This window comes from Dermacentor variabilis, chromosome 2, assembly GCF_050947875.1.
Source record: "Dermacentor variabilis isolate Ectoservices chromosome 2, ASM5094787v1, whole genome shotgun sequence".
Lineage (NCBI taxonomy): Eukaryota > Metazoa > Arthropoda > Arachnida > Ixodida > Ixodidae > Dermacentor > Dermacentor variabilis.
The window spans coordinates 91008328-91031122 of record NC_134569.1 but is presented as its reverse complement, the minus strand read 5'-3'; the positions used below and the strand labels follow the sequence as shown (position 1 = coordinate 91031122).

General features: G+C 44.2%; 1 protein-coding gene across 1 annotated transcript in view; it reads left to right on the top strand.

Annotated features, from left to right (window-relative positions):
* Window positions 1–19021, top strand: part of RasGAP1 (Ras GTPase activating protein 1) — a 66690-nt gene extending 47669 nt beyond the window's left edge. The window contains exons 17-20 of the mRNA XM_075681270.1: window positions 909–1069; window positions 3653–3804; window positions 11334–11526; window positions 12820–19021. Of these exons, the coding sequence (XP_075537385.1) occupies window positions 909–1069; window positions 3653–3804; window positions 11334–11526; window positions 12820–13024 (711 nt within the window). The 3' untranslated portion in view covers window positions 13025–19021. The remainder of the gene's footprint in view (window positions 1–908; window positions 1070–3652; window positions 3805–11333; window positions 11527–12819) is intronic.
* The last annotated feature ends 3774 nt before the right edge of the window (window positions 19022–22795 follow it).

Here is a 22795-nt window from a genome sequence, read left to right as displayed (position 1 = left end):
GGTTCGACTCAAGTTAATTCAATTTTTTGGCTAATTTGATTTTTTTGGTTAATTCGATCCCGACCAGAGGTTCCCAGTCAGCGCTGAAACTTTCATTTTTTGATCCTAAATAGTCCTTCGCCGAATAATTTGGACGTGACAGCATGCATGCACCTGATCCCAATAACAACCATAATCGCGGCGACCTATTCAGTGGTAGCATCTGTCTTGCCCGAGTTCAGGGGACAGGGAATACATTGAGCACATGCTGTTTCCTGCCAAAAATGCCTATATTCAGACTGCCATAGGAAGCATTTTTAGGGATAGTGGTAGCTTGCAATAATTACCGTATTTAGACGATCGTAACATGTTTTTTGTTTTTTCAGTGAAGTTGGCTCGTAAGTGATCTGTAGGATGAACAGTTTCATATTGTTGTGGGGTCGTTCGAGCACAGTGGACTGTACGGAGGACATATTGTAGTTCATAGTGATAAAGTGTTCTGTGATGGTCATGATGATGCTCATAAGGCAGAAGTAAATCTCTGTTCTGGGAAGATAAAGTTTGCTTGTTTCATCTTTTTCTTATTGCCAGTATGGGAGGCATGCTGTGCTTTTCTTGTAAAAAAAAATTGAGTGCATGTTCAATTTATACTAGGTTTAGGAGCTCTAATGTCGCTTCTACATTAGTTTTCTGCTTTGAATGCATAGAAAATGGGGTGTGCATTTGATTTTGGGAGTGTGTTAGAATCTAGCAATACTGGCAAATGAATTGGTCGCATGTTTCAGCATTATTGTTTTGCGTCTTGTTTAATTATGCTTATTTTGTTGGTCCTGTCGGGTTCAAATTAATTGAAGTCTACTATATTTATATAGAACAGAAGAGCTGTAGTTGCTTAAGGATACTTAAATTGAAATGCATTATCATTTCAGGTGTTTCAGGTGATCCAGAAGTCTCGAGCATTGTACATCCAGGCCAACAACTGTGTAGAAGAGAAGGAATGGCGGACAATCCTCACCCGCATCTGCCACTTCAACTTATGCCGCATCCACACCTACCACCCAGCTGCCTTCCTCAAGGGCCACTGGCTCTGGTTAGTACTGTCCCTGCCCGAAATGGCTGTGATGCACATTGCTGGTCTCATTACTGGTCACACTACCAGTCTCATTGGTCTCAGTATCTGCACCGTGGGAAAACTGCCCGACTGTGCTTGACCACAGATTTACTGGCTACGGCAGATAAGACGTATAGTCGGTGACAAGTCAAGAATGCAGGAGGCGCTCCTTTCACAAAAGTGGGCTGTCTGTGTTTTCCCATCTCTCTGCGCTCGCAGTAAAATTCTCTCATCCATCAAAACTTCAGCAATAAAAGAAACATCACATTCAGGCTTGCACAGTCGGGAAGGACAGCAGCAGGTGGCACAGACGCTGAGTAGAGAACTTGCTGCACAAGCTCGAGCACAGTGTAGCAAACCATTGCAGTGCCAAGTGGGGCGGGTGAAGTGAGCATGCTGTCACAGCTGTGCAGGTGTTTAGCATCGAACATTTTGTGAACGGGTGCGCTGTGGTTTGTCTTCATGCTTGAAAATGCGTTACGGTCCTCACTAGGAGTTGGTGATGAGAGACTGCTGCTTGACAAATGTGCTCAAACACTTGTGCACACATTATGAGAGGACAAAACTAGTTTAATTAAATTCTGGGGTTTTGCATGTCAAAACCGTAATCTGATTATGAGGCATACCATAGTGGAGACTTGGTATCAATGTCTACCACCTGATTTGACGTGCACCGAAATGTAAGTACACGAGCCTTTTTACATTTTGCTTCCATTGAAATGCACCCGCTGCAGCCAGGATCAAACCCATGACCTCAAACTCCAGAACGCAATGCCATAGCCACTGGGCTGCTGCGGTGGGTTATGAGAGAACGAGTGAGCAATACCAGTTGTCAGGCCGATGAGCACCACATGCTTTTTGAGGGGTATTTGCTGCTGCATTCTTGACTTGTCCCTGCTTATAGTACTCCGAATAAACATTGTATGTGAGCTTTGTGACTACGTTATTGGTGTGCTCCTTTTGGAATCAGCTCACTGACTGCTGTAAATAAATGTTGTGATGTTGGCTAGTTGGTTCACCTTATTACGCAATGCTAAGATTAAGATTACGCAACTGAGGGCAGAAAGTTTCTGTCCTGAACTTTTTTCGGCTGAGGTTGCATGTTAACATTGTGTAATAAGGAGGTTGTCAGGAAAGACAAGTGTGCCAAGGGCAATACGAGAATGCGGATTTGAAGTGCTGAGGAAACATGCAATACTGTATTTACACGAATGTAATGCGAAATTTATTTCAAAATTCCCAAAATACTGGTAGGGTAAAGGCATGAAGTAGAATGCATGCAAGAAGGATTGAGAATAGGAATTGGAGTACCTTGCACCTATTAAAACAGCCATTGTGGAGTGAATACATTGAGTGATCCAAAGATCTGCATCATCTGAATAAATACAGTAGAACCTCGTTCATACGTTTTGTAGAAAACCGCAAGCAAAAACATACTAACGGGGAAAACGCGCGATCCACAATAACTAGGAAAATTTGACAGATTCAACTATTGTTGACAACCAAGTAATGCGAAGCGTCACATGGATCGTTGCGGCACGAGACACTGACGCGCGTTGGGCTGGTGGTGCTCTGGCGGCCGGAAACATGTTTTGTTGTTTTCGTATTGCATGGTCTTTTAAGAGGGCGACGGGAAACTGCAACGAAATTGACCTGGAGGGCGAAGCTGGTTGCCGCTGAAGCGAAACGTGAAGCCCACATCGCGCCACCTGCAGGAGTGAACAGCAGCGCGTTTGGATTATCACCGCCTACTAAATGCGTGCAGTATGCTACCAATGGCACTACGCACCATGCACTGTAATAGATAGGTGAAGATGCTTATCGCAATAGGTTTGGCGCCGATAGCTGTGAATGCAGCTTGCGATGACCCAGCCGGAGATTTGCTGGTACCGAAATAAGAAACTGTGCACACATCGTTTTCATGCGAGACGGGTGACTATATACTGTTCGCGATAGCGCGCGCCTCCCGCATTTTCTTGTTTACATGGGATCTAGAGGCCCGAAAATGTGTTGTACGGTCACAGTTTGGCGACGTACTGAACGTTAGTGCCGAAAAATCTTGTTTTCCGGGAACGCATGAACCGGTAAAAAAATTAATCTAACTCTATTGGGTCATTTTTTGTCTTCTCAGTTGTGAATGTTGGCGCCGGGAAAACATACGTAACGGGAACATATCAACGTGGTTCTCCTGTATACACACGGACCAAAGGCTGTTGCCGGTGCTTTCTTTCACAGGTCATGCAAGGAATTTTACGATTTCTTGTTATTGAAATGTATACTGATCTAGACCTTTTGAAAGACTAACTGGTCAACATTCCTTCTGCTTGCGTTGTTGTGGATATATTCACAGAAGAGCAAGCATTTGATTTTAGCATGATCCATCATAGCACCCTTACATTGGTGCTGCCTAAATGGGACAGGAAGTGGACTGTAACAATCAGCCACCCCCACTCTCCACCCTTTGCTTTCATTTTCTTGTGTTATTTGCCCCACTAACTTGCAGTAGTAGATAAGCGCCATCTGCATCTCGACTTGAAAGTGTAAAAAGCTGTCTTGTTACAGCTGCAAAGAAGAGAGTGAAACGGCACCTGGCTGCTCGCCCGTGACCTCATATAACCTCGCTGACATCAAGGTGACCATCGACACAGACCGAGAGATGCAGCGGGTCCACTCTATCTTCCTCAACCAGATGCACATCATTGAAAGGCTTATAGGTGAGCATCCAGCTGCATGCCATTGTAAGTCTGAATGTAAGCAGTTAGGGCATTGGGGCTCCTAAACTGGCTTTGCTCACACTGCTCACTGACATAGTCGTGGAATATGGAGGGGTATCCTGGAACAATAATTTCAGTGGCAGTGAAGGTGCCTTTTTTCTAAAACAGTAGAAGTCGTCAAAGCAAAATATAATTTATGGTTTACAGGGTTTGTCCATAAGGTAATGAGATAGTCTGGTAAAAATAATTTCTTGATCCAGTCGGTACATATGAAAATTCTTCAAAAGTAGTCTCCTTTGGCATCGCTACACCGCCGCCAATGCGATTCCCATGCTGCAAATGCTCCCTAGAAGTCAGCTGCTGTAATCTCTTTCAGAGACTGTAACAGCGCATTGGATGGCAGGAACATCGTCGAAACGGTGACCTTCCAGGCTGCTGTTCAGCATTGGGAACAGAAAAAAATTCTGCCGGTCTCACATTGGGGCTGTATAGTGGCTGCGGCAAGGTTGCAACTCCTAGCAGGGCCAGGCAGGCGGTCACAGGCGGTCGCATTGTCATGATGGAGCCTGCAGCAATTGGCATTCTCCGGTCACTTCCATTTGACGACTGTGTGAAGGTGCTCGAGGACTTCTCTGTAGAGCACGGCATTGATGGTTCGTCCCGGAGGCACAAATTCTTTGTGGACCACCCCATGCTTGTCAACAAACACAATGAACATTGCCTTTTCCTTGGACTTTGACATCCTCGCTTTCTTGGGGTACGGGGAGTTCGTGGTAGGCCACTCCAAACTGTGGCGCTTGGTTTTTGGGTCGTACTGGAACTCCCTTAATTTGTCGCCTGTTATTAAGCCGTTGAAAAAGTCCCATTCACTTTCTAACTGCATCAACATCTCAAGGGAAACGTCAACTCGTCAGTGTTTTTGTTATCACACAACACTTTTGGCACCAAATTTGTGAACCATTGTTTTACACATGTTGAGGTCTTCGGCGATTAATCTGATGCTCAAGCTATGGTCGGAGTGCAGGAGATCTTTTACTTTGGCCACATTTTCGGCCGAACTACTCGTTGAAGGGTGCCCAGGTCGCTCCATGAATTCAACAGTCTCCCGTCCATTGTTGGACTCAGGGAACCACTCCAAAACCTTGGCCCTTGACAGAGCATCATCTTTGTAAGCCTCCTTAACCAATGCAACCATCTTAGAAACGGTTTCGCCCAGGTGAAATCAAAATCGCTATACCACTCCTCCAGCGAACGCTCCATTTTTGATGTTTTCTTATGGAGGAGCATCCGCCCTCTTATGGAGGAGCATCCGAGCTCCAAGAAATCGTTTTGGATCGTATTGGTTAGGAAAATAGTGTGCGTACAAACAACATGCTCGTAATAATTTTATTTTTATGTTTTTTCTAATTATTCATTTTCTATAAAATTTTATGACGGTGTACAACAGCAATTGCTGATCGTATGAAGTTGAGGTTGTGAGGTCAAATCCCTTTACTAAAGGGTGCGATGGGGCATTTAGGTGATGCACGCTTGACAACGAACGATTGCATTGCCATTTGTTCATTGTTTCCCGAAGCTGTCCAAACGATATCTGGAGAAGCATGTTGCTGCTGACAAAGAAACGCAAGATTTTGTCCCTAGAAGGGAAGGCTTGAGTTATCACTCAGGCTGAAGCTTGAAAGAAAAAATCAATTAATGCGGAAGAATTTGGAATTCTGGTGAGCTCCTTTTCAACAATATTGAAAAGTAAAGATGCTATTGCGAACACGCTAGCTTCAGGGACGTTGGTGAAGCACAAGAAATTGACTCAGCCAGTGCATGAGGCCTTAGACAAGATAGTTTACGCCTGGTTCATGGAGATGCGGGCCAAGAAAATTGCCCTTAGTGGTGATATTGTGTGGCAAAAATAGCTGGAGTATGGATGCATGCTGGGAATAAACGTTTAGTGCAGGATAGGTTGACTTAACGGGTTTAAGTCTCACCACAGCATCATAGAGAATGTTTTGTTTGGTGAAGCTGCCTCGGCAGATAATGACGGCACCGCTGAATTGATGTTAGCCAGCCTCACAGGCATTCGGAAAGATTATGCACCATCGTATATTTAGAATGCCAATGAGACCGGGTTCTTCTATGAGATGCTACCCACCAGGACCCTAGCCCCAACGAGGATAGCATTTAGCGGACCAAAGAAAGGCTGTCACCACGAAGTGGAGATAGTTCTGGCCTACTTTGTTCGGACGCAGCGAGCAGCTGCCCTTCCAGTGACAACAGAAGTGTTCCAAGTGAAAGCTAAGGAACTTTTGAGGGAGCGAGGCCTAATGCCAAAGGATTTCAAAGCCAGCTGGGGCTGGCTTCGGAAATTCATGAAGCGCTTCGGCTTCTGCCTCCGACGTCGCACTTCAATCACCCAGAAGCTGCCAAGTGATTTCGAAGAAAAGCTGGTAGCTTTTCAGTGCTACGTGCTGTGAAAGAAAGAAGCGGCAGGCTACAACCTTGGGCAAATAGGCAACGCCGACCAGACGGCTGTGTATTTTGATATTCCAGTGGCGTACTCCGTGAATGAAAAGGGTGCCAAGGAGGTGAAGGTGCGCTTTGCGGTCTACGAGAAGCATCGCGCAACTGTGATGCTGTGCTGCACAGCTGATGGACATAAACTCCTTCCTTATATGATCAGGGTGTCTACCAACCGGGAAAACCGGGAATTCTCAGGGATTTTGAGTAGTCTGGAAAAACTCAGAAAAAACTCGGGGAATTTGTGCCTCTATCAGGAAAAATTAGCTGTAATTTTATTGAAAGGGTCGAAAGTTGAGGTAATGCTGGCTCAAGTAACAGACAGGAATCGTAATGAATCGTCCTTGACGCCCTGTCATCGGCTGGAGGAGTTGCCAGTGTACAGTCAACGACCGACTTTCCGGATTCCCGAAAGTTGGGCGGCTTCGCGACACCACCACATACCCCATAGAGTCAATGTATCAGAACGTCTGATATTTCGGACGTAAGAACTCTTCACTATTTGATTTTCCGGACATTTTACCGTAACCGCAGGTCTGAAACGGCATTAATCAAAGCCACCACCGCTGCCATATTTATTACCTCGCCGCCTCGAACCGGCGCTCTAGCACGCAGTTCCGCTGGCAGCCGTAGCCACCACTGCGGTAATGCTAGGCCTAGCTGCTATGACGTTCGCTGTGAAGCTTCTTGCAGTTGGATGCCGTCTTTTTATTGAAAGAATTCGCTGCTGTCAGCAATGGCACAGACTCCGCCTTTGTGGTCCTCGCAATTGGCTTAGAAGCTTGTACAGCACAGTGCGTTGCATAATGCCGGTTCGCGAAAATCAGCTTTGCCTCTTATACACAAATGTTACTTGGTGAAGCATATGCAAAAGTATTGCAGTGAGTCATAACAAGCGTAGGAAGGGGCTATTGCCATGGGACACAGTATGTACTGTGAAAGCTCATGAATTCGAACTTCAATAATTCGAATTTATAGATAATTCGAACTGTACAATTTGGTCTGGCCAAGGTACACAGAAGTCTATGTATAAAAAAGCCCGTTAATTCAAACGCAAGAAGGTTCCACCATGGTTAATTTCAACTATGCGCCACCGTGCCGGCAGCTTGGCGCCTGGCACACGACCAGAGAAACGGGCCCACTGCCTACACACAAGGCTCGGTCGCCTACAGAACGGAGAGAACTGTGAGAGAAGGCAAAATCGGAAAAAAATCTAACCGGCACGGGGTCGGCCAGAAGGCAGCGGCTGCTGCCTCCTCTCCGTTCTACATGTCCTCCGAGACTTCTTGCCCGTCGGGAATCTGGGAGGCTTTGCAAATCTTGTGTAGCTGCTAATGTTGTGCGGCAGACGGTGCGGCAAGCACCAAAACACAGCCAGGGTGTCTACCAACCGGGAAAACCGGGAATTCTCAGGGAATTTGAACAGTCTGGAAAAACTCAGGGAATTTGTGCTTCTATCAGGGAAAATTAACTGTAACTTTTATTGAAAGGGAACGAAAGTCGTGTTAATGCTGGCTCCAGTAACAGAGGAATTGCAACGAATCATCATTGACGCCATGTCATCGTCACGATGTATTGCCAGAGTAGTTAACGACAGATTTTGCAGACGCCCAATTTTTCGGATTTGCCCGATAATTTGCACGGCTTTGCGGCACCACCACGTACTCCATAGAGTCAGTGTATATTTCCCTGACTGCAGGTCTGAGATGGCATTAATCAAAGCCGCCACTGCCGCTATTTCGATTATCTCGCCGCATCGAACCGGCACTCTCATGCGCAGATTCGCTGGCAGCCGTAACCACCACCACCGCGGCAACGTTAGGCCTAGCTGCTTCTATGTTTGCTATTAAGCTTCTTGCCATGTGGTGCCTTGTTTTTCATTGAAAGGATTCGCCGCTGTCACCAATGGCACCGACTCCGCCTTTGTAATCCTCGCAATTGGCTTTGAATTTGAAGCTCGCAGAGCACAGCGCGTTGCGTAATGCCAGTCTCTGAAAGTTAGCTTCGCCTCAGTACAGTAGTGTTAGGCGGTGAAGCATAAGAAGTGTGGGAAGGGGCAATTGTCACGGGACACAGTATGTATTCCTTAATTATACACACGTGCACCCCCATCTCCTGTCACAGTACGAGCACCGACATGCCTAGTAAGTATACTGGCAGTCCTTAAGAGCTTTTTCGGGCGTGCCTGTAGCAATTTTAGCGCTTAAGGGCAGTTAAAGACATGCATTAATTTTTTTCGGACTGCCTGATCTTTCGGATGTTTTTGCGGCCCCTAGCGAGTCCGAAAAATCGGACGTTCACTGTACAACTGACCAAGACGATGCTTCAAATGATGCATGGGGTGAACGCGTGGCAGAAGGAGGATGAGAACAGAAAGGACCGACGCACCGAGGAATTAACGAGAAAGGAAGCGTGCCGCCTCTATTTGAAGGAGCTTGAGCTCAAAAAACAGTGTTGGCTGACACCGAGATGTAGGTGTCCCTCAATGAAACCAAAATAAGCTCTTTAAAGCACTGAAACCCAACACTGAAATGTTGTGTACGGGCTGAGAGTATGTCAGGACAGTTGAGGTTGACTTCCCAGCTGCTAGAGAGAACCTTAGTTGTGACAAAGTTCAGGCCTCATACAGATGAGCTTGCTATCAGTTGATAGAAATAGCTCATATTAAAAAATATTTACTTATGTATGCATCTCCTTTTCATTCATATTTGAATATGTTCAACTCAATTTGGAATGGGTTTTACCATTTCTTTCGCGGTGCATTTTTCCTTCTGTTTTCTTTTTAAATAAAAGATATAACTGCTTACTATTCAAACTGGATTAAGTCATTCTTTTTGTTTCAACATGCTTACTAGAGAGAGACAGCATTGGGCAACTAGGTGTCAGCCTGTCTTGACATAAAACAAAGTTCTGGCTCATTCAGGGAATTTTGCAAAGGTGCTCAGGGAAAACCTGGAAAACTCAGGGAATTTGGAAATGTCAACTTGGTAAACACCCTGACAGCGAATCAAGTGCATCGCAGCTGCGTTTGCAATTAAGAACTGACGAATCAGGGCCTTCGCCACCTTCACATGTTCAACGTCTTTGTCTCAGCAGTCTTCATCAGTTGTCCACATCTGTTTTCAGCTTAGGATGTACCGGCCGTTGCAATTCTTTATGATGGTGTTAAACCTCGGCTAACGTTAGTTTCGGTGGACATCGGTGGTGTGGCACAGTCGGACCCAGAGCTGCAGCTTGAAGATGACATGTGCCCGTGGCGGTTCGAATTAACGAGCTTTTACTGTATTCCTTAATTATACACGTGTGCACCTGGCATTGTCTGTCGCAGTATGAGCACCGATATGCCTAACACGTGTACCGGCAGGCCTTCAGAGCGTTTTTGAATGTGCCTGTGGCGGTTTAAGCCCTTAAGGGCAGTAAATGACATGCATTTATTTTTTCCAACTGGCAGATTTTTCTGACGTTTTTGTGGCCCTAGGGAGTTCAAAAAATTGGATGTGGACTGTGCAGCTGACCAAGATGCTTAAAGTGGTCTGTGGGGCGAACGAGTGGCAGAAGGAAGACAAGAACAGAAGGGAGCTACGCATTGAGGAATGAACAGGAAAGGAAGCGTGCTGCCGCCGATTTTAAAGGAGCTTGAGCTCAAAAAACAGTGTTGGCTGATGCCGAGATGCAGGTGTCCCTCATCCAAACCAAAATAAACTCTTCAAAACAGTAAAACACAACACTGAGGCATCATGCGCGGGCTGAGAGTATGTCAGGACAGTTGAGGTTGACTTACGAGCTGTTGAGAGAGAATCTCAATTGTGACAACGTTTGGGCCTCACACCACTGAGCTTGCTATCAGTTAACAGAAACAGCTCATATTCGAAAATATTTGCTTCTGCATGCATCTCCTTTTTATTCACATTTGAGAATGTGCAACTCAATTTGCAATTTTTTTCGAAGACATCTTATTTGCTGTGCATATTACTAACCGCTCCCTTCTGTTCTCATTTTGAATAGCATAAACACTACTCCTTAGTATTCAAATTGGACTAAGTCGTTTTTCTTTAAATTTTTCGTATGCTTACTAAAGAGCGACGGCATCTGGCAATATGGTTTCGGCCCATCTTGACATAAAACATAGTTCTGCATCACTCAGGGAATTTTGCAAAGGCACTTGGGGAAAACCTGGAAAACTCAGGGAATTCGGAAATGTCAACTTGGTAGACACCCTGATGATATTTAAAAGGAAGACACTGCCTGCTCAAGAAACTTTCCCAAGAAATGTCATTGTGTGGGCAAATGAGAACGGGTGGATGACGGGTGCGATGGTGGAAGAGTGGGTTAAGATTGTGTGGCGACGGCATCCAGGAGCCCTTTTGACAAAGAACTTGTTCCTTGTCGTCAACTCTTACCATGGGCACTTGACCGACAATGTGAAGGCTGCGCTCGCCCAAGCGAACACGGACCTCGCTGTCATACCGGGCGGCATGATGGGCCAGTTGCAGCCACTTGATGTCTGCATCAACAAACCTTTAAAGGATTGTCTGCAGAAATATTACACGGACTGGTTGACTGACGAAGACCACATGATAATGGCAATGGGCTGGCGGGCTGGGTAGCTGCAGCGTGGGACGACATCGCAGGTACTTTGATCGTGCACACCTTTCAAAAGTGCGGCATATCTAATGACGGTACCGAAGATAGTGCACTGTTTGAAGGTGACAGTGACAAGGAACACAGCAACAAGTCTAGCAGCAACGACGTCGTTGAACAAGCTCTGCACGTTCAGATTCAATAAATGCTGTTTGCATTTTGTGAACGCTGTCCTCGCTTTTCTTGTTCGGCCTACATTTGAGGTAATATATTTTTTTGTTGTTGGCTTCGGACTTTAGGGGGTCGGCTTAGAATCGTGGTCGGCCTAGATTCGAGTAAATACGGTCTATGGTGTACATTGGGAAAAAAAGGAAACACAACATGTGTTCGAAGTTTTGAGATGTTGAGAACGGCTTTGTCCTTTGCCTTCTCTCCAGAGACATGTCGGCAGCAGCTGCAAGGCCCTGCTGTACCAGGTGTTGAGTTCAGGCTTCCACCTGGGTTTGTGGTCGAAGACCCAGCCAGCCTGCTGACCACATTGTCTTCTATCAAGACTTTCGTGGAGACCATGGAACTCAAGCATGAACGACATCGGCACCATCTGTACCGACAGACACAATACGGCTCCAAGTAAGTGTCACTGAATACAGTTGTCAATAAATGCAGCAAGGCGACCTGCACAGAGACATTGTTTGTTTGTTTGTTTATTCATTACTTACTACTCACTCGCATCTCGCTCACTCCCTCATACTCATTCATGAACATCCAATGACTTAGGGCAGCAGAAGCATGCATACTAATGTCCATTGAGCTTGCCGCAACTCATCAAAAGCAGCCATTAAGAGCAAAGTAGGTGTGAGCGCATTTACTTGCCTTGTAAAAGAGATTTTCTTGAAACAAGGAAGAGTGCAATATTGTAGACTGCAGCTATTCCCATGCAGCTAGTTAGGTGCTGCGATAATGGTCTTTGAAAAGGTTCGACCACTCTTCTCGCAGAACTGCAGGTGCACACATGTACATGTAGCAGCAGTAATGGCAGCTGTTACGTTTTGCAAAACTCTACACGCTTCAGAACAGTGTTAACAGGCAAATTGATTAGAGCAACTTGGTAGCATCTGGCCTTAAACTATTTAACATTTTAATAGCCTTCAATCTCCCAAGCAGCAGTGAAAAGTCTCGTGCAGATTTAAATATTAGGTTACCTTGAAAGATGTTAGTTTGATTGTCACCCAAAATCACCCATGTGTTGGTGGATCTTAAAAGGATACTAAAGAGAAAAATTAGTTGTATTAGTAAATGCAATATGAAAATAGCCACTAATACCGTGAGAAAGGGGCTTGGTAAGCCAGAAAAGAGAGAAATTAAAGACTGCTGGCGATGCCACCTTGCGAAGTTTCTGTACCAGCTCACTGTGATGTCATGGGTTTTGACCGAGTCTTCTTGGGCCTCAATAGAGAGAGAGAGAGAAACAACTTTATTGAGCCGAGCTCGACATCTTCTTATACGCCGTCGATGGAAGTGGTTCCCTCTTCGCGGTTCCGTCTTCGCCTGGCCCCTGGAGATCAGCACGAGCTGGTCTTCCAGGGAGGAGCTGGTTAGCAAGGGACTCTGTTTTGAAGGAGCTGAAAACTGAACTTAGCAGGTTTTCTATAAGCTTTACTGTGCCAAAACGGACCAAATACAAGAAAATGCTTTGAAACCTGTGACGTTAGAATGACATGCACACACTGGGGTTTCAGCATGAAATTAAAAATTAAATTGAAGTTTGGTTTTCATTTTTGCTTCTGGTAATTGTCTTACTGTAAATTTAACGAAAATTAAGCTGACTTAATGTTTCTGTATAGTGTCCCTTCAAAGAGAGCAGTTCATTTTGTATTCCACCTGCAGCAGACTGAACCATGTCACTTCTATGTGTTGTTGCAGGCAAGCACCCATTGGGGACGACAACTACTTGCTCATGTTCGCGCGGCAGCAGCAGCAGAGGACCGCCTCAGTGCCCAGTGCCTCCTCGCTGGCGCGACCCCTTACCAGTGATCTCAACATTCCTCTACCACCTCTTCCTGCACCAGCGCTGCCTCCCTCAGGCAGTGCCAACGGAAGCCTTGTCAGCCACATGGACGTGCCTTAGCCGCTGCTTATCCTCCTCTCATCCTTCTGAAGCCACATGGCTTCTCTGCCTTCCCAGTGCACACTGCCGGTCCCGCTGCTATGATGGAACGGAACCTGCATCGCACCAAGCCCGAGGCCGTTTTGGTAGATGTGCCAACTTCCCAATGCCTTCTCTTACAGTGGTCCCCTGCGTGCCCCCCTTTGCATTGGCCAAACACAAGTCGGTGTCTACAGGGGGAATTCAAGCCATGTTGCTTCCTAGTCGGTCACCCGAGGTCCTTCTCATTCACTTTTGAAGCCCTGTACATATTATGTGCACTGTGAATGCTGAACTTGGGTAAAGAGAGAGAGAGAAATCTCCTCAAATAGTTACGACCCATGCCGGTGCTCTGTAGAGGAGGAAAGACTTAATCACGTACTCATTGCTTATTTCATTCCAGAGTGAAGGGGCTGTATGCTGCCACTATTAACGAACTTGGGACTGATGTGTAGTGAGCTGCACATGCGATGAATATAATGTGACCTTATTGTGTTTTAAGCTTGTTACTTGCAAAGCTGTCGGAAGGCATGGATGTAGTCATCTTGGACAGTGTGTAATGGACCCATGTGATGTATGTAGCAACATTGCAAGCTGAGTCGTTAGAACTTGAATGTTGAAATAGCGCATCTTATTGGGTCACCGTGCCCTTGCTTGGCTGTCATGGCTCGTTGCTTGAATGTCAAGGCCTGTTGTGTTGTTGCACGTGAGGCAATGGTCTGGCTGCACCACTTATAGAGCCTGATATATGATGGGCTGTGTCGTTAATGTTTTGCGCACAGATGTGTGGAAAAACCTTGCTGTATTATCCCATGTCATAATTCATCTCTGTGACATCACCCAGACTCCTTTCTCTTGCAAATTGTCTTTTTCACAAAGCGTACCAAGACATCGTTCACCTTGAAACAGTCACGCAGATAATGCACTGCTACGGCTAACCTGCGCACATTAGGGGCAGCTTGCAACAGCCATGAACAACATTATACTGTTTATTTGTTCTTCTTGTAAGCATGTCTACAAGGGACTTGTAAGCACACATCACTGGGAAATGTCTACGAAGCATGACAGTTATTGGCTTGCTAATTCCTCATACCTGGCTTGCAAAATTTTTCAATTCCTTTATTTATTACCGAGACGTCGCCTACCAAGCCTTTTCACTCACTAGATCATGTGGGCGACGACTCTGGATATTTTGATAGGTGCTTGTTACATCTGCTCACTGTTGCAACTCCAACAGCCTTGCATCATTATCGATTACCCAGAAGCCCCAGACTGTGATGTGTTAGTGTTTCCAACTGCTTGGTCAAACCTTTTTCTGAACAAGCACAGGGAATCTGTAAAACCAGTTTTCCCATTGTGGCAACATGTATGATTTAGAGGTTGGAGCTGTTAAAAGTGAATGCATCCCCTTGCAGGTGCACTTTAGAGTGGCACTGTAGCCTCAAAATTTTTCACAAATGAGTAGGCCGTAACACTGCAAAGAGGTTCCCTGAGCATACAGGACTAGCTATTTGCACCAGAAGCATGTTGTGTAGTTGAAAAGTAATACCGTATTTGCACGATTATAACACAAGGTTCTCTTTTCCTTTTTCTTGTGGAGTCATCAGCCTGTGGAAACATCTCACGTGATATTTGGAGTCATTGTTCTGAATATAGCAGAAGATTTTCTTTCCCGTTTCACCGTTCAATACACAATGAGCCCAACTATCACATACCCGAGTTGCAGGGGAAAAGCCAACCTTTCAGTGTTGTAGGAAGAACACAGATGTGCTTTTATGGGAGCAGTTGTGCGTCTCCAAGGAAGCAGGATCGGTACGAACGCTCGATCCACTGCAGAGCTGCAAACCTGTACAGAACCTGGCACATGTACAGGTGTTCCAGGACAATTTTGTATTGCTGTTGCATTAATACATTATATTTTGAACCTGCAGTGTGGTTTGCACTATTAATCATGTATATAAAATTTGTTGACATTTTTTTCTCATAAAAAGTCTCCCCTTGCATTATATTTGTGGTCACATTATGTTCATGCAAATACGGTACCTTTTTCAGTCCCAAGTCTACAGAGTGAAATTTGTTCTTCCTGTTGAGTTCTTCAACAACACCTTGGCCTCTGTATTGTTGAGGGGCAAGTTCATTGTTGTGGGCCACACAGATCCACAAACGGCTCGTGAGGTTTTGCAGCCAGACTCAATCTACCTTTCTGTGCATCTTTTATCACCTATTTTACCAAATAGACAATCTATCAATCCCTGTTAGCGCTCTTCTCATTTCCTGCATTTTGAGTTACGGCGCCTTATTGCAGTATACCTGTTGCCTCAGCTCGGTAGCAATCAGCCCCTGTAAAGTTTATTTCATTTGAAGTGGATGTAAGCACAAGTTTCTCTACTCTACACAGCTTCACAATGCAGCTGGGTCGCATCCTTTTTTGTTGCACAAATGCATGCATGGTGTATCGTGTACTGCTTCTCATAATCCACACCCTCATTCTGTTCATTTGAAATGTTGCATAAATACATGAGCAAGTCCTGAGGCTTTCTGCCACCAATGTCAAGATGTGCAAAGTGCTCTCATCAGTTAACTGTTAAAAGATATTCTGAACAAAGCAAGAGGACAAACACAGCTGCTGCTAAAAAAAAGTTCACTCATGTCACACACGGAGGCTTGTAACTTTTTCCAACCATGGCAGCGGGCAGTTTTGTTGATACTTTCTACATTTCTTGTCTGCCTGTTTGTGTATTTTTGTTTCTGCTTGTGTAGTAGTTGTCCGTGTTTTATATAATATATAAATATATATATAATATACATATATAAATATATACACATATACATACATATATATATAATATACATAATTGTAACATGTTACGTGTGAACCCATGAGTGATGTGCACACAAGGCCTTCCTTTTTTTTCTTTAGTTGAGTTGCATGTTTGAAGAAACGGAAGATGTGTTAAGGGTGTATTTTTAAAGGTGTACTTGGTGCATTTTCATTGCCAGGGGTGGCATTCACTATGAAATACGCATATAAATGAGGAGTGCAGTTTACTGTGAGAGTTGGCTTTCATTAACTTATTTCTGATTCAACGGGCCAGGCAAAATTGATTGTGATCACCCAGTGTTCCAAATAAAGGGCGCATTTAAAAACCTTGAATGCCTTTTGGTGCTACTGATTAGTCAAGCTATACTGAAGGCTGTATACTAACTGACATTGATGAACAAAAGTTGAAATGTAAATTGATTAGAATTGTTAACTGATTGATTGATTGTGCAACAGTTTAGTTTCCACTCAACTTCAGACCAGCTCATTTGGCCTCCATTGATTAGTCAAAGTGACACGCTGCCTGCATCATTGCTAAGGTTGGCCAGTCAATGCACTGAATGACAAAGGAATAAAGGTGAAATATTTGTGCTATGCCAGCCCTGCACAGCATCAGAATTACGTTGTTTCTTGAAGAACATGCCATAATGGCCTTTGCACCTTTATTTTGTGGTTCCTTGGGCATCTACATGTGCTGTCTGCCACTGTTTGATGGTGCAGAAGTAAATATGCAAGTGCAAGCATTCAAAAGAGCAAGAGTTTGATTTATTAGTTTGTTTTAAAATTCTTGCGGTCCATTATCAGATTTGCCCTGCCCTTACTAGACCCGACTGCGCTTCTTCCCATGCAACTTCTCACTTTAATTTATAAAATGTAAGCAAGTGTTACTAACCTAACCAGGAGCGTCTTTTCATAGCTACGATGTACAGAAATGGAACCTAGCAGGACTTCTTAAGTGCGGTGTAACCAACCACCCTCTTGTGTCCCGATACATTTTGCCCGACAGAATTGTGGTTGGATTGCCCATTTCATTAGCTTTAGACAAGAAAGGCACCATTTCACCAGCTCATTCATGCATTAAGTCACGATCATAATTGCACATAGTTAGGTCATAGATCATATCTTACCACGCTCGTTGAGTATTTTTCGCCTCTATGTTTTACTGCTTTGTTGCCTTGTGTTTCCTTTATACTGCCTCTGCATCATGTTTCTGAGGTGTCTTGTTGCGGTTACTCTTTTGTTGAATTGATGATGTGACATACCTGTGTCCCAGTGACTTGTGTTGAAAAGCGTAAAGAAATACTTTGCATGCTGCGTGCAAGCATTTTGTCAGATACAAGTCGAGTTTTACTAATTTGATTCCTATTTTAATTTTATTCTCTTTGGAGCTATAATGATGCTGTGCATGAAAAACTTTGGTAGTCAGTTGACCTGAGCCTGGTTTCATACTTATTGGCTCATAATTTTCTTAGCTGTATTGGTTTTGAGATCTTAAGCACCATTAGAAATCAAGTGAGAAAGGGTCATTGGCATGTGCTGTACACCTTCAGCTAGTCACAAAAGTTTACAGGACAGGTTCCTCAAAAAAATGTGAATTTCCGTTTTAAAGCAAGGCGCTTCCGATTGAATGGATCACTGTGCGGTTCATAAAAACTATTCCCAAAATTGAATTAATGCAAATCCATCAACACACTGCACTGACAAACTTCAAAGCAACACCGAATCGCCTGGTGTGCTTTAGTAGAAAACACATAACTTCCCATTTGCACTGCCGCACAAGATGCTTGCCAACAGCCTCGGTGCTTCCTTTGTCTTTTTGTTTCAGTACTTACATTTGTCGTGCCGCCATTCAGGTGTAGTAGGCGTTCGGTGATTCACAAAGTCCTCTTAAAACTGTGGTGAATGTACAAACTGACATTTATGTTTTCTTTTGTCGAGAAATACGGGCATACACTACACATACAGTTGCCCTTTGTCATTTGGCAGCACGTACTGTATAGAAACTTAAAGGGCATGTGTGATGCCTCAGACTTGGTGTCGTAAAGCGTTGGGTCACTGTGGTATGTATGCAGCTTTGCTCTTGCAAGGAAATGGTGATGGTCTTGGCGAGATAGGGCTGGTGGTGTGTTCCATGTCGGATAAAGGCAGCAATATTGCTTGTGGCAATGTGCTTTCTTTTTTTTTTTTTCCAGACGTTTATATCTAAACACACAGAACAAGTTTTATAGCAGATTGCAATGTGTAGCAAGTATAGTGTGTATACTACTAACAACTAGCAGCCATGTTACTACCACCGTGCCTTGCTTGTGCGAACGTACCGTTCATGAAAGTTGTGTACGTCAAATGCTCTAGAAATCTGCATGGGAGAAAGCCCTTGCAAAATTTGCACTGTAGAATCTTCAATAGGATGTTTTTGTTCACTTGGCTGGGGAAAGGTTTTCTTGTCTTAATTCTCTCAATTATTGCAACCGAGAAGTGCATTCACATCTTGCTTAAATTTTTCAAAACTGAGCTGTATGCACAAAGTCTACATTCTCGCTCATTTTTTATATAGAGAGAGCAGTGTGCCTACATGGCAACATTTTGTAAGGCAAGAAGCATCTATGCAGAAGTGTTTTGGAGCATTTTCTTGCCCTCCTCGCAGAGAGGAGGGCGTCATTTACATAACTCAAGTAACCATAGTGCCCCTGTCACACGAGCTGCATAAAGGTCACTTTATGTAAATGAGTTTACTTCCAGTGTAGTAGTCCATTCAAACCAGTGAAACAGCTCTGACTTACAAGTGCTCCCGAATAGCCATTACACGGCAACAAAGCACAGTTTCTATGTGACGCACGCGTCGAAATAAAATTTCCTTTTACGGCGCCCGTGTAACAGGGGTATGAACCTTATCGCCTATTCCACATTTTGCTGTTGAAGAGTTCATGTTAATGTGTTGCCAGAAGCTGCCTTCACGTCTTTGGACTCCATGTGGTGGCACAAAACATGGCTCTAATGGTCACAAGCGAAAGTTGGTTGCGTGGACACTATTTATTGATAACTAAACATATTTACTCCAACCAAGAACAAAGCTGTGGGAGTGCCTTTCTACTTCTCTGTTGTATGTGTATGTTACCATTGTTCACGTAGCGATGAGTAAATGAATTTTATGCAACAGATCTGCAGTTATGTTTCGTTCATTTAGCCTTCAATATTATTACCTTATTTTCTAGTATGTACAGTCAACACCCTTGCAACACCCTTGTTCGTGGTCGAAGGGGCTCCAGGGCTGTACGGGGGCTCTAACATGCGAAATAGCGGTTTAATAAATACCACTAATTGAAGCTGTGTTTAGGTCTGGAACTTATCCTGTGCCTGCACACCCATACAGTCTTGGAGCCCCTTCGACCACGGGAACCAGTGTTGCGGGTCATATTGCATGTGACTGTATGTGCCTATGCTTGCGGACAACTTTCTGTGGCAATGAAGGGAAAGCTACAGGGACAGAGCTTCTACATGTGTCTCACTGGGCCAAGTAGTTTGACAAAGCTTTCAGTTTCCTGAATCAGCACAGCTTCCACATGCAGTGGTTTCACATTTGCCCAACGCAGAAGATAAAGGCAGGAAAATAATTACCATAGAGTAACACGGAGTGGTAGATAGTGCTATTTTATTGTAAGTGCAGTAGCAAATAAGATGTTCGTTTTTTGTTCACCTTGAAATAATGCGAATGAAAATGTGGGACTGTATTCAAGAGCGCTCTAGTTGTGTGTATTTGCCTCTGTATTCCTCCCTTCCTTGCCACAGAATGTTGCCCAATATTTAGAGCTCATTTGCACATCTCGTAATACTACTGTGGTGTCGGAACGACAAGCAGTTTCTGGCGCAATGGAAAACCGTGATTGATAGAACAAAGACGACGGAAAACAAATGGACCATGTGCGACCTGCAGCCTAGCAAACTCGAGGTAGCAGTACATGTCTGGAAGTGATGCGCAGATGTTAAGCTTGTTGATAGCACATTGCAACATGACGGCAATCGGCTGAAACACTGCTGAAGTATGCAACATGGCATGATATTGGAAGCCATGGTATTTGCATACTGCGATTATAGTCATTTGCTGCCAGAGAAGCTGAACATTTTATTTGCAAGTTGAAATGCGTTGTAAAAGTTGAGTTTGTTCTGCTGCATGAAATTTTTGGCAACATAATTGTGGGAGCAAAATGCCAGTTGGTATTTGAATACCCAGGCAATGATATAGGGCATTTTGTAGCTTGTACCTATGTAATGAAAATTCCCCAAGCTACTTGATGAGACATCGTCTTGCATCTGGATATGAAGAATTGGAAGGTGCTCCACTGCTATCACATGGGACGATTTGAAGTCCGGAAAGGCAACATTCCAAGCAATAAATAAACTTAAAGCATTTTTCAGCTTTGACCTTTATGGCAAACATAGTAAAACATATTCCTCACTGTAACTCACTGCTGCCTAACATTGTTTCCATCTTTCCTGGTGAACACTCACAGTTCCATGGTCAGTACTTGCAAAAGCTGCATGTGCACCACCTCAACCAGTCCTGCAGTTTGTCTTCAAGAAAGAAAAGACTGAATGGTATTGGGCAAAGTTTAGCACGTCGCAAAAGGCCGTCATTCTGAAGAAGGTGAGAATGTCTGTAGCGATAGCGTCTTGCTGTTGCAGTGTCGAGTTCAAAGCTGGATCTGCTGTTACTGCCCCCACCTCGCGCCTCTTCTCTGTACCACCTTGCATGCCTGTCAATTCCTGAATTTTTCATAAAGTTCTAAGCTGTTGAAAGGTAGGGTGCTACATGATTGCAAGAAAAGAAAGGCATGCAAAAAAGGAATTGTGATGATACCTGTGCCATCCTATTGTGGCAATACAAGATGCAGCATACCAGAGGTATACATGTTTCAAGTAAGTTTATCCAGACAGGTTCTTGAAGCAAGCAGAATTGGCAACAGAAGGAGAGGAGAGGTAGGGAGGTCAACTAGATTAAACGGCAAAGTCGCTGAAAACGTCAGTGGTCTGAAAACAACGTCAGTCACTGCTGCTGCTTGTGTGTGGTGCCTAAAGATAAATGGTTGTTAATAAAGCGTGTATACATTGACCAAAAGCTGTGTGCTCAGAATAAACTTCTAAAACAAAGTTGCTGCAACCTCCCCTCCTCTATATGTCTGAGATTTTTTACAAAATTCTAAAGAAAACAGGTTGGCATTTATAACCTTGGCTCGGTAGCACAGCATCCTCGGTTCAATACCAAGTATTGGCAAAGGTTTCTTTTTAACACTGCCAAACAAGTTTTGTGATAGTCCACATTTTTAATTTTACACACATCTGATTTTGCAGACCTGCTAATTATTCACGCTTCTCCGTGGTACCTATGTATAATAGTGACCAAAATTTGGCTGTCGCAGTGTGTTGTTCAATCTTCAAGACTAGCCAGTTTCAAGTAAAAGCCCCATGCAAGCAATCTTGCATGTGACAGTAAGCGATGCCACGTAGATGGCTGTTGCGTCTGCCTGTCGAGTACAAATTCAAACCCATAAGAGCGACGACTTTGAGAAACGCCTCCATAGTTTTGCAGGTATGAGAGCAGCAAATACACATCGAAACTGGCGTGAAAAACGCTCTAGTAAGTTGATTTGTTTTACGGTAAAGAGCAACATAAAGTACTTATGAAGGTCTTCGAGTAGGTCTTTTATGCTTGCATGTATAAAAATTTGGTCGTTTCTTTGTTTTATGCGACAACCGATAGTCTCACTGTTGAACATCCTGTTACAGCTTCGCGCTATTGGGTAATATGGCTAGTCACTTATAGACCTTTTGCATCCGCAATGTGGCAGCAGTGCGTTCATGACCCCAGGGAACTTCCGGTCAGCCATTTTCAACAGTCCAGTTAGCCAAGAAAAAAAAAGTATTCTGTCGCATAGTATACTCCAGGCACATATTCTTGGTGTTTTCAGATATAAGGAACGTGCGCTGAACATTCAAGCTCATGTAGGGGCTTTTTTTGTTGCACTTAACACTACAATTCACCTGTCAAACGTTCCAACTCTGCAGCAAAACTGGTGCCAGCTGGAGGGTCCTATAAGTTTATAGGCTATTGTAACATATGCCACTACTGAGGGCTTAACCGGAAGTCTTCTGGTAACTCTGTTTGTAAGCATGAAAAGGGTCTATAGCACTTCCGGGCGACAAGCGACGAATTCTACATTTCCAAAACCGAACGATTTCTACATTTCCAAAACCGAACGATCTGCTCCCTGCAACGGCTGTTTTTATCACTCACTCGAAACCGTCGCTCATTGCTGGCACACACAAAATTGCTGTCATGGGGTTTGAGCTTCAGATTGTGCAATCTCGCTTTTTACATTGCAAGTGCGGCAGACATGCTGCCAATACGAGAAGCCTATACTCCATTCCACACACAGTAGTCAACACTGTGGAGGCTATATAGAGAGACTCCTTGCAGTGGCTTCGTTCACACTGGGATATAGTTCAATGTTTTTTGACCGCAATCCCACGAACTGTTCTTTATGTAGGCTCAGTATTGAAAGAAGTTTTAATTCTGAGAAACAAATGCACTGTGGTATATGGCCGATAATGCACTGTTCAAGATCATTTTTATTTTTATTGTTTTGAGGTTCTACTTTTTTTATTTGCAATCTGTCGCGAGGAGCCTCACGTACATGCTCGCGTGAGCGAATGCTGTTGGCGCACAACGAAGCATGGACGGAACGCACGGAGTGATAACATTTCTTGACCGAACTTCTTGTGTAGCTTCCACAGTGTTGACTGCTATGTATGGAACGGAGTATAGCCAAGAATAATTCAGTCTTCTACAAGGTGCTATGGCAATGCAAAGTTCGCATTTGGGAAAATTGCAACTTCTAAAAAAATGTTTTAACTGACAGCATCATGATGTCAAGGTA